The sequence below is a fragment of the Pteropus vampyrus genome, unplaced genomic scaffold (genome assembly GCF_000151845.1).
Source record: "Pteropus vampyrus isolate Shadow unplaced genomic scaffold, Pvam_2.0 Scaffold876, whole genome shotgun sequence".
Classification (NCBI taxonomy): Eukaryota; Metazoa; Chordata; class Mammalia; order Chiroptera; family Pteropodidae; genus Pteropus; species Pteropus vampyrus.
Window position 1 is genome coordinate 233,404 of NW_011889657.1, and position 12,728 is coordinate 246,131.

General features: G+C 37.2%; 1 protein-coding gene across 1 annotated transcript in view; it reads right to left on the reverse strand.

Annotated features, from left to right (window-relative positions):
* LOC105309838 (protein kinase C-binding protein NELL1) overlaps positions 1–12,728 on the reverse strand; it is a 241,562-nt gene that overhangs the window by 193,676 nt on the left and 35,158 nt on the right. Inside the window, exon 7 of the mRNA XM_023526447.1 lies at positions 9,313–9,441. Coding sequence (XP_023382215.1) covers positions 9,313–9,441 — 129 coding nt within the window. The remainder of the gene's footprint in view (positions 1–9,312; positions 9,442–12,728) is intronic.

Sequence of the window (12,728 nt, forward strand, 5' to 3'; positions counted from 1 at the left end):
TGTATAATTCCAGTGGGTGCCATTCACCTGAATTACCGCATGTAGCACTATTTCTATAAATTCTATAATGACTAACTAGAAGAGGGCTCAACAGAACACAGTGGCTCAATATATATGTTTGTAGATGTGTTAGGGTCCTCCAAAGAAACAGAACCAGTAGGATACATACAAATAAAGATTTATTATAGGTATTGTCTCACACCATTATGTAGGCTGAGGAGTCCTACAAGCTGCCATCTACAAGCTGGAGAACCAGGAAAGCAGGTTGTGCAGCACAGTTCAAGTTCAACACCCTAAGAACCAGCAGGCTGCTGGTTTAAGTCCCAGAGTCTGAAGGCCCGAGAACCAGGAACTCCAACATTTCAGGGCAAAATAAGATATTCCAAGTCAAGAAAAAAAGAGAAAGAATTTGCCCTACCTTTGCTTTTTTTTTTTCCTATTCAGGCTCTCAACAGATTGGATGATACCTGCATACACTGGTGAGAGTAGATCTCTTTGTTCAGTCTACTGAATCAAATGCTAATCTCTTCTAGAAACGCACTCACAGACACACTCAGAAATAATATTTTACCAGCTATCTGGGCATCCCTTAATACCATCAAGTTGACACCTAAAATTAACCATCAGACAATTTTATATACATATATATACACACACATATACATATACATACATAATATATATACGTGCATATATACGTATGTATATGTGTGTGTGTATATGTATATATATAGAGAGAGAATATGTATATATCAACCCTGAATAGCTGAAGGCCAAGTTCTATTCAAAGTACTGCAAATGATGATAACATTTATTGTTATTATAATGATGGACACTTATATAATGTCCAATTATATAATTAGCCTCATAAGCAGTGTTATAGTACAGAGCTACATGGCTTTAGTATTTATAAAATGCTATCACATTCAATATCTTATTTAACCTTTAGAAGCAACTGGTACTATTTAACCCTTGTTTAAATGTCCTAGTCGGACTATGAGAAAATCAAGACACACAACAATTGACTTTCCAAGGTCCCAGCTGGTAAGTGGTAGGGCCAAGATCAATCAAGATCTCCTTATCCTTAGTTCAGTGTTCTTTCACTCCGTCACTGCCCTGGGAGTTGTCAAGAAAAAAATTGGAGGCAGAGAAAATGGTAGAAAACAAATACTTGGAGATAGCTGACTATAAGGACAACTTCTAGGCAAGGAAAATCTGCTTAGACTCACTGCCTACGAGCTCTCACCTCCACATTCGCATTGCTTTAATTTTTCACTTTCTTTTTCCATGCTTCTTGAAATTTAACAGTTTGAGGGTTTTCTTAATTAACAAGCATCCTATTGTAAGAATACATTTACCTGTGGGAACATTATCTGGATATCAATCATTTACGAGTGTGTGTCAGCTTATTCCATGAACTGCTTCCCTCCTAGCATAAAATTCAGGATTGCAGCACATGAGAGGCTGTGAATTTTGTTGGAAAGAAAAGATGGGGTCTCTTAGGGAAATGGGGTTACACTACAGATAGAACAAATCCAGATGAAACAATACAGTGGGAGGCACAGGGAAGCCTGGAGAGAATGCAAAGAAGTTTAGTTAAATCCTATCTAATTTCCAAATGAGCAAGTTCTAATACAATCAACGGAAGCCAGAGGACCATTTGGTGGGACACAGGGAATAAGAAAATGCATAAAATTCACGAGGCAGATTTTTTCATTTATTAACTGTGTCAAGAGTGAAAAACTATTCACCAAAAAGGATTCTTTTTCCTCCTGGGCACAGAGCTAGACAACATTTATCTATCTCTCTTGCAGTTAAGTATGGTCAGTGACTAAGTTCTGGCCAGTGGAATGTGGCCAGCCCTCGCCCATGTGAACCTCTCATATATCACCTTCTAATACATTCCACTATCCACGGCAACCTTGGAAGCCATATATTGTACATGGCAGAGCCAAAGAGAGAAGAAGCCTGGGTCCCAGAATCACAGCTTTGAGGAAAGCTACCTGTCAACCAAGACCATCCATTTGAAAGTCCAAATGAAAGAAAGTAAAAACTTCTATTGTGTTAAGCCCCAGAGAATTTTATTTCTACAAGCAGCTGACCAAAACAATTTTTTAATACCATATGATTTCATTTATATGCAGAATCTAAGGAACAAAAAGAACTAATCAAAAACAGTCTCACCAATATAGAGGACAATCTGGTGATGGCCAGAGAGGGGAGGGGGGTTGGGAAGCTGGGAGAAAGGGTGAAGGGTTAAAGGAATACAAATCAGTAGTTGATAGATGGTCAAAGGGATGGGGAGCACAGCATAGGGAATGCAGTTACTGTAATGGCTAGGTGAAGAGCCAGAGGAGAGAAAGAGCAATTAGGGGCATTGTTTTATAAACTATATAAATGTCTAACCAATGTATTGTATACTTGAAACTAATAATAAAATAAAATTTCTTTAAAAAAACTATTTTTGAAAAGATTCTTATTGAGATATAACATTTGTTTCAGTTGTACAATATGATTCAATATTTGTATACATTGAAAAATGATCACAATAAGTATATTTAACATCATCACATATAGTTATACAAAATTTTTTGTGATGACAACTTTTAAGATCTACTCTTAGCAACTTCAAATACACAATACAGTATTAGTAACTATAGTCACCATACTGTATGTTAGTTACATCCCTGTGACATTAATTTTAAAGCTGTAAGCTTCTACCTTTTGACCCCCTTCTCCCATTTCACCAACCCCACTCTGGCAACCATCAATCCATTCTCCTTGTCTTATGAGCTTGGTTCTGTTTTTTAGATTCCACATAGAAGTGAGATCATGCAGTATTCATCTTTCCTCACTTATTTCACTTAGCATAATGTTCTCAAGGTCCATTCACGTTATTGTGAATGGCAAGATCTCATCTTTTTTTTGGCTGAATAATAGTCCATTGTATATATACACCATATCTTCTTTATCCATTCATCTACCTATGGACACTTAAGTTGCTTCTTGGCTATTGTAAATAATGCTGCAATAAACATGGGAGTGCAGATCTCTTTTCTAATTAGTATTTTCATTTTCTTCAGAACGATACCTAGAAGTAGAAATTCTAAATCATATGGTAGTTCTATTTTTAATGTTTTTGAGAAACTTCCATACTGTCTTCCACAATGGCTGCACCAATTTATATTCTTACCAACAGTGCATGAGAGTTCCCTTTTCTTCACATCCTTGCCAACACTTGTTACTTCTTGTCATTTTGGTAATAGCCATTCTAACAGGTGTGAAGTGATATCTCAGTGTGGTTTTGATCTGCTTTTCCCTGACTAGTGATACTGAGCATCTTTTCATGTGCCTATTGGCCATCTGTCTTTCTTCTTTGGAAAAATATATATTCAGATCTTCTGCCCATTTTTTAAATGGATGGTTTCATTTTTTGCTATTGAGTGACCAAAACAAGTTTTAAAAATAATCCCCTTCTTGTCAAAATTAAGGGAGAGCTACAATTTCTCTTGCCATGTGGTGAAGAATGCCAATCTGTAGCAAATAACAACTGTGCAGTCAACATGGAATACAATGAGCAGGCAGCATTTCAGCATTACATGGACTGAATAGATGCTTTTGCAAAGTAGCCTTGGAAATAAAAAATAGCAGATGCAGAGGAAAGCCAGGCCCAAGAACAAAGCTCACTTATATTTGCTGCTGGGAAGGAGGTGACCTGTGGGTTATTATAAGCAAAACAAAGGCTAGAGATTTCTGTCTTGGAAAGCTGAGGGAGGAGGTGACAGATACCTAGGTACCAGAGGATCTCTCCATTACAATGAAGCCTAAACAAATTTTAAAAAAAACACAAGGTATTCTTAAGCATTCTGAATCCTATAAATAAATGGGAGCAAGTTTACAGTTAAAGTTTTATTACAATGAATAATAAAATCAGGCTTTTGATCCTCATGCTCTCCAAAGTAGGACTTCAGGAGACTGAAGTCCAGATTTGAGCATAAGTCAGACTATGTAGATCACAAGGCTCATGCATTTTGCAAAAATTCAAAACAAGAGTTACCTAATCAATCTTTGAATAATTAGAAGTGTAATTAAGCATATGAGCCATTTTCCCACACATTCTCTTAATCAAGAATTTACAGGGTCGCATTTCTATGGCAAAACAGTCATGTCGGCCTTTGCAGCTAATAAATACCTACCCCTTAGCTATTCTGAATCTGTTTTCTGTTTGAACTCTGACCTATCCACCACTTTCCCAGCCTCTTAACACTCAAAGTTCACACCCTTTGTCAACTCCAGTCATGTGAAAGAAATTATAAATCACCTTGCTAATCAGTTGCTGTGTCTCGGACATTTCAGTAGCTTTTGTGACATGAAATTATTACATTCATATCCATACAGGTAATTTTGTTCCACAACACAGCTCCTTAAATACAGCTTCGCTCGTGGTTTTCCATGGAAGGAGTGACCTCATCATTATAAATTATGATGCTTGGTACAGCTCCACTCATGTTTTTCCTTGAATATAGTTCCACTAGCATTTTTCCAAAAAAGAAATGACTTCATCTTTATAAATTATTATGCTTGGTACTCCACTGTCAACAATATGCTCCTGGCAGGACTGACAAAACCTGGTCGTAAGAACGATTTCCCCTGCCACCTGCCAATTCTCCCAAAAGATATAGACGTGGGAAACCCACTTTCTCAAAGTACTGGCCTCATTGAGTACACACTCTTCCAATTCCAAGAAGGATCATTATAAACATTAATGATATAAGCTGATGATAATGATACTGTTGTGATTCATTAAATGCTTAGTGAATACCAGAAGATTTGCTAAGTTTTTAACATGCACTGTCTCATTATCATCTTAATTGGGAAATCCAATTTACCATGTTGGAATTGGCCATAACAAAGCACTAATTTACAACTTGTGGTCTGCAAAAAAAAATCTATTGCCTGGCACCAGCACCACAGCAGACTATTAATGATCCACACAATTTGTACTTTTTCTAGTAACTCTCAATGCTTCCTCTATAAAAAACTGCTTTTGGTCATGAGCACTGGTCAAAAGATATTTTTCTGAAACCACAAAATCTGGATCAAGTAATCCAAGCAGGTATGCCAATAGGTTTAGAGTAAGTTATGCAAAGGTAACAAATATTTGCACCTTCCAAATTTTCAATGATTTCCACAATTATTTCTCACTTATGCCATATGTCCATCACCTGTCATTTATCACACTACTCCACGTCATCTTCATTCTGGGACCCCAGCCCTGCTCTGGAACATTGCCAGTTTTGTGTTAGAGAGATAAAAGAATGAGGTGGAACTCTGCAATAGCTCTTAGAGCTACTCTGAAATGGTACGTTTCACATCTACTCATATTTCATCAGATCAGGAGGGAAAACACAACACTGGAACAGGGTGGGGATGGGGAGGTCGAGTGCAACACTAGTCAGGACATAAAACACTAGAACAGAAACAAGCTGAATATTATCTTTACTTCATTTCTCTGAGTCTTAATGTCCACACTGGTAAATGGCATTACCGTGGCCAATGTTGCTACTTTCTTCACAGATTTATTATAAGGCTCAAAGAGTACACTGTATATAAAATGAGTTTGAAATCCTCAGAGCACTCTGTAAGTAGAAAGTATTATCATTTAATGCTAATCGTAGTACTTTCCATGCCTGGCAGATTGCATGATATATATATCACATTGTTCTTTATTCTTCTAAATAACATTTTACTATGGGAAGAAAGAGTTTATGAGACTATTTATGTAGACTCCACATTCAAAAGGTAAGATCATGAGTAGACCCCAATTACTATACTTTCCTCAGACACTACCTGTAATTTAAGCTAATGTATCAGGAACTATTTAAGACCAATTCATTGAAAATGTCATCAGGAAGGCAAAAAGCCTCAGCATACTAGATTCATAAAACACCAAAGTCCAACTAAAGCAGTTTTCAATATGGGGAACATTCCTGCTTCAGTCAGACCAGGCAAAATCAAATGACCTCCTGTGAATTGTACCGTATGTGACAAAGGGTCTTATTATCTTCTATTGATTTGCTAGGAGTTCCGATATCTTCTCTATGGCAGTTTCTAACACAATCTCTGCAAAGCAGGAGTCCTTAATACACCATATCTCTGCTACTACCCTAGGATGTTAAGAAAATTGAAAGCTTTTTGTGCTTCTTTGTCCACTGAGAGCCTGAATAGGCTTTTCAAGATAGCCTGAACAATGCGTAATATTTTGTTTTAATTTGCTAGCCAGTCTTGTTCATCATGGTTTTTACAATGTGGGTCATTTTCGCTCCATTTACTCAGAGTAAAAAGTAACTTTCCTGAAGCAGTTTGTAAGTATCTACTTCTCTCTCATATGCGATGAGAAAACGAACTCAGTCCTCCAGTACACAGGTGGGTACTTGGCAACCTCTAATCTTGTCTATCAGACCACCCAGAGGGCAATTATGAGGACAGAGCTGGGGAAATGGCCACAAACTAAATTTAATCATCAAAAAATGGAGTAGACATAGCTTTCTGCCCGCCCAAAACTACACTCTTCCTGTTGCCACAATCCTAACTGGTTCAGGAAAAGGGCAAAGATCATTTGGTCTCAGGGACGGGATATCTCTACTCCACCTCCACAGGCTGAACACAGCCCGAACCAGTGACAGTCATCTCACTCACCTTTCTCAAACACTGGTATAGGGATGGGGAAGATGAACCCAAGTCTGAAAAATGAAACAACAGAAGTCTTCTGCATGGTGGGGAAGGCAGGGGTGATTACGAGGGACTTTCTAGGAAAGACATTTTTTAAACATAAAAAAAAAAAAAAAAAACAGAACCTTACAGACAGATTTTTAACCTCTGCCCCTTCCTTCCTTTGGACACTGGTGTGAGGACACCATGCTTGAGGCTATGTCAGCCATCATGCGACCACAGGAAAATAAGCCCAAAGTCCAAGGTGCTAAAGATGGCAAAATGGAAAGAGAAAAGAGCATTTGCTCTAAATGTTGGTATTCGCTCTGCTTAGTTAATGCATCCCATCCAGATGCCCAGTATTTGGCCCCTGCCTTACTCCCTGAGTCTCATTCTTATACCATAAATGAGCTTTAATGCTTAGTTATTCCTTCTTAGGTGCTATTCTTCTCTCCATGAACAAGGCCTCTGGAACTTCTGGAAAGTCTCCATGATAACAGAGAAGTGACTGAAGCCTGAAGACATAACCATTACTTGGGTGGCACCACTGTGCACACTGACCTAGGGCCAGGCATATACCCTGAGCTGGGAGTAAGTATGTCCAGCGAAACAGTGATTCAGACCTGAAATCACTCAACATAATGAATAAAATAAGGCCTCACGCACAAAGGGCAGATTTACTATCACAAATGGCTCCTTGTGGAGTTGATTTTATGCAATAGAAAATGGTCAATGAGAACAGAATTAAAGAAACCCAAATAGCATTTGTACCAGCAATTTTCAGCCATTTTCTCCCAAATTCTGCTAGGTTTCAGTAGCTAAGAGAAGCCAGGAATGGTGGATGTACTGGTCTCAAATAGACAACTAAAAGGTCTGCCAGTGATAGAAACAGAATTCAAATTATTTTGAGGTTCTATCATTTTTATCATTGTTCATAGTCTATGCCCACATATAGAAGATAAGAAATAAATTTTTTTAGACCATTACTTGGCTTGTAAGATTTTTCCATAGTGAATGAAGAGGAAAATATTCACTTTTTTTAATTTTTAAAATTACACTAATTTTCTGACCAAAAAAATAGAAAATACATAAAGATATTTAAAAAATATTAATGTGAAGTATTAAAATCATCCCTTCTCCAAAACTGACAATAAGCAACATGCTATTAAGGGGTAGATGAAAAGTTCATATCTAAAGGGGCAATTTCATGCTCCCAAGTGGCATGTCTCCCTAATCAAACTCAAATCTATAAAGGTAGGCAAAGGAAATTTTTTTAAAAAGGTGAAAAAGAGAGGGAAAAAACTGTAATGCTAATGAAAACCAAAGCAGTAATGAGTCTTCCAGAAGAAATGAAAAACAGAGGCTACATACCAGCTAAGCTCTAGTGGTGATTAGACACATTTCCTTAACAACTGAAGAGGTCTTTAGTCAAAGCCAAAAAGTTAAGCAAAGGTCAACCATATAAAACAGCAGAATGGAAAGGAATTCGCCATTATTGTCATCCATTGTCTTTACCTTGACAATAGCTGACCCATGTGAGAACCAAACCAACTGGAGGAGAGTGACCAAGATTTTGTAGCATTCATTCTACCTATATCATTAACGGATCATCTAGGTTCAGCATATTGTTAGTGGAGATGAATAGCTGGGTCCAACTAGGACAGAGAAACAACTGAGCCATCATTTTGCCTATCAGAACTTCTCCAAACTGATGGAAGGGAGCCAGTGAGCACCTGAGAATGGATGGGCTCAGATATTAGGGTGTTTACACACAACAACCAGAGTCAGAGCTAATCTCTGCTCCTTTGGTATATTAAAAGAACAAGGGTGTGCTATGCTTGCTACCAGCAGGGTGGAGTGCTGAACTTGGAAAGAGAGGTTCACATAAGAGGAGCTGTTCTGCTCTCTGGAGTGGAAACAGAGGCTTACTGATGCTTGAGACTTCCAACCCACTAAAATGGCATCAGTCCATGTGCCAAAGTTACGAGTCCATCTGTTACTGTGACTTTTAGTAGAGTTTGGAAATTAGCAACCCATGAATCAGCCATTAAGAAACACAACTGAGCAATCAGGGGGATCATTTCATAAACTATATAAACGTCTAACCAACGGACTATATACTTAATAAAATTTTTAAAAACACACACAACTGAAAAAAATTTCTGAGCTTGGTAACTGAAGACGATGGCAGTTGACTGTACACTAGTATCAAAGCATCTTTCAAAAAGAGGATCCATCACATAACATTTAATTGAACTTGGAGATGACAATCTACTCAAATAAGACAACAGAAAATACGTTTATGGTTTTGCTGGTGATTGCTAAATACGGCGACAGCAGAATGTGGAATTTGATATGGCCCTACTGCTTTTGTTGCTTTCCTGTTTCATAACTACCTTCGAAGGTCTTGCTTTCACATACTACTAAGCAGCCTGGTGGTGGGGGCGGCCGGGGGGCAGGGGTGGGAGGAGAACAGAATACACAAAGTAACTGATATAATTTCTTATAGCATCCCAAGAGCCAAGTGATGGCTTTCAATCTTCGACCACAGCCACCAGGAACACATTTCTCACAAGTGACTTCTTTAAATAGCATACTAACCTTCACAGTAGGCAGAGTCTCCCTGGACAGAGATGTAACCATTCTTGCACTCACAAGTAGCTTTTGTATTCCAGTTTTTACACTCTGAGTTTTCACCACATTTAGGTCCTTCTGCACAAAAGTTATGACCTAGAAGCAGCAAATAAGATTTTACATCAGAAAAGAAGAGAATAAAAGACTTCCAAATAATAAAGCATGAAACAATTATTATATGTCACCATGCATGAAAACATACCTTGGCAATATAAAAAAAAATGTGAGATGGCAACGGGGTGGGAGAGTAAGAATAGGAAACTTTGGACCATCTTATGCTTGAGATTTTTTCCCCCCTAATACTCATACTTGATAAAGTTGTTCCTTCCTGAAAGCTTTTATCCATACTGATCCTGAATTTTCTTCTCACCATCCTCTACATGACTAGTCTTTTTATAAATTGTTCTACTGCAAAATTTACGATACATAAAAAAATATACAAAATGAATATGTACGAATATATCAAATGAATAAAACCAGTATTATCAGCATCCCTTAATTATACCTCCCTGATGATCCCCCTCCCAGCCATCGGAAGTTAACTATCCTGAATCTTGTGTTAATCACACCCTTGCATATTTTTATAGTTTTACCATATACAGTTGCTTATTTTGCAATAATATATCATTTGTTTTTGCCCATTTTGAACTTCACATGAATAAAATCATATTGTACATATCTTCTATGATTTATTTTTTCTATTCATCCTTGTTAATGCCTGTAGTTATCGTTCATTCATTTGTCAATGCTGTATAATATTCCAAAGTATGAATATTCCACATTTTATCCATGGTACTACAAATGGACATTTGTTTTATTTACCTTTAGGCAAGAGGATTGAGCCACAAAAGTGCAAGAAATTCAGGCTCTTTATTTTCAGTAATGCAAACTTTTCTCCTCTGTACTCCCTTATCTAGAGTTAAGACTGACAGGCAAGTCACTTTTTGCAGAGTGGATTTTTCCTAATCATCCACTGAGAATTCACCCTCCAAGGCTCTTGATGTATACATCTCACAACAGCCCCAGGCTTTGTCTCCTGTCTACTTACACAGTGTCTACCAGAAGCCAGATTCTATCACCAGGGATAAGAAACTGCCCTAAGGGCAAACACGAACTCCAATGTGTTTGCTTATCTCAACGGAATCGCACTTTTTCAATATTATCTTGTCTCTGATTTTTTTCCCCTTACTCTATTACCAGCTCCACCAAATTAAAAAAAAAAAAAAAAAAAGTTATGCAGCATTTTTTAGGTGAACTAGGAGGAAAAGGTTATACCTATCACAAAAGTGTTGAAGTTCAAATATAATAGGGTATATAAAGGTACTTTATCGTCTTTAAATCAGTATATTTTAGTGAATAGTAATTACACTGCTATATCACATATTGTGGTCTCACAGAAAACAATGGATCTTAGAGTCAAGAGGTCTAATTTCTAATTCAGAATTGGCAGCTAATAAACAATAAATAACTTTGCCTACCTAGATTTATATACTGGGAAAGGATGACATCAGTGATTTTAAAACTATTCCTCAGAGTCTTAGGCACACATGAGTTGTCAGGTAGGACTCAAGTTCCCACCCCTGACTCAAACGGAATAGCTCTGCTTTTATATTTTTCATATATTTATCATGTGAACAACAGTTTCTGGCCCTTAAAAACAGAAAAATCACTGAACTATTTAAACTCCAAGTTTAATTCCTTTTGGTGATGATGTTCTTGAATTTTTTTTCTTTGAAGTAGAATTTTAAACCGATAATATTTAGGCTGTACTTATTCTAAAGGATAATAGTAACTATTGTTAAATAATAAAAATAAAATTCAGGCACCTATACTGTGTGTGGTATTATATTAGATGTTTTCAATGGGGATCATAATATATCTTATAATACGTGTGGAAAGAGTTTAACGAGCTAATCCATCTAAAGCACTTAGAGCAATTCTTGATACATACCAAAAAGTCAATAAGTATTAGTCTCTAGGGTGAGAATAATGATTATGATAATGATAATGTTGACAATGATTAATAAAGTTCGAAAGAAGTTAGTAACACTCTTATTCTCAACTTCAAGGTAAGAAAAAAGAAGCTCAAACTCACTACTATCTAACTAAAAAGTGGAGATGTCAGAGTTCTAAATTAATATCTGGCGAGCTTCAAGTCCCATGTACCTGTCACTGCATCATATATCCTCTCAGATAGCAAAACCTAGAGATAAAAAATGAAAGGTGTAGCTGCTCCTCGGGACATCAGGGAGTGAATCCAAAGGCTTAGGTGAGCAGACTATCACATCCAGCCACACTATCTATGACCTATTAACTGGTGATTGCTCCAATCAAGATCAGAGCAAGAACTTAACTTGGAAATCTAAAACCTCTTGTCAGTCAAGAACGTTTCTGTGAGGGCTTGGAAGGCTTATAATAACCACCATAACTAAAATAACTTGATGTTCTTGCTCTTTTACGGATCATAGCTCCCTTTGACAGAGGAAGTGCCTGGACTTCCCTCACCATGTCATAATTGGTCAATAATTAAGTAGTCACATTTTCTCTGATTATGAAGCTTGACTCAATGTCACCTGTTCATCCATTAGTACACATATTCTTTGTTTCTTTTCTCTTTCTTTCCAGGAAACAGTAACTGTCCTTTTCCTTCCACGTTCATTTGACGGGCTAGAACAAAGCCCATCCAACATTGTTGATTTTCCAATGCATATCTTTCTATCAAGCATGTGCCATGTCAATTCACAATGCAGAGACTTGGGTAAATCGTATTTTGGGGAAAGTGAAGGGCCCATGAGACAAACCATCCTTAATGTCAAATCCATTTTGGTTGGGCCTCACTATTATGCCAAAAATGCCTGTGTTTTTTAATTAATATGGGACTTCATTCAAGCAATAATTATTCATTGCCTGCTTGGCTTTCTGCACAAGTGAATTATGATTCAATATTTATGGGGCACCTACTCTGTGGACTGAAACACCATGCAAGCTACTGGGAGCAAAGCAAAGATGTTTGAGACACATTCTCTGCCCACAAGGAAATTATAAACACTAAGGGTAGATAAGCCAAATACAGGGTAGTGTAGATATAACAATCTACATTAAATACGATGTGAGCAGTACAAATTATCATAGTGTTTCAGAGAAATCGTTTCTAGATGATGCAAAACTTGACCTTGGATTAATCTTAGGTAGAAATTTTAAAGAGGCAAGGCACAGATCCTGGTGGGAAGAATGGGAATCCAACACTTGAAGTACCTCAAGTTTGAAGAACCTCAAATAATCTGGCACAGATGTAATAACAATAATTAACATTTACTGAGCACATACTAATGTTAGGCACTTGGCTATATGTTTTACATGAACATCCCATTTAATTCTATTAA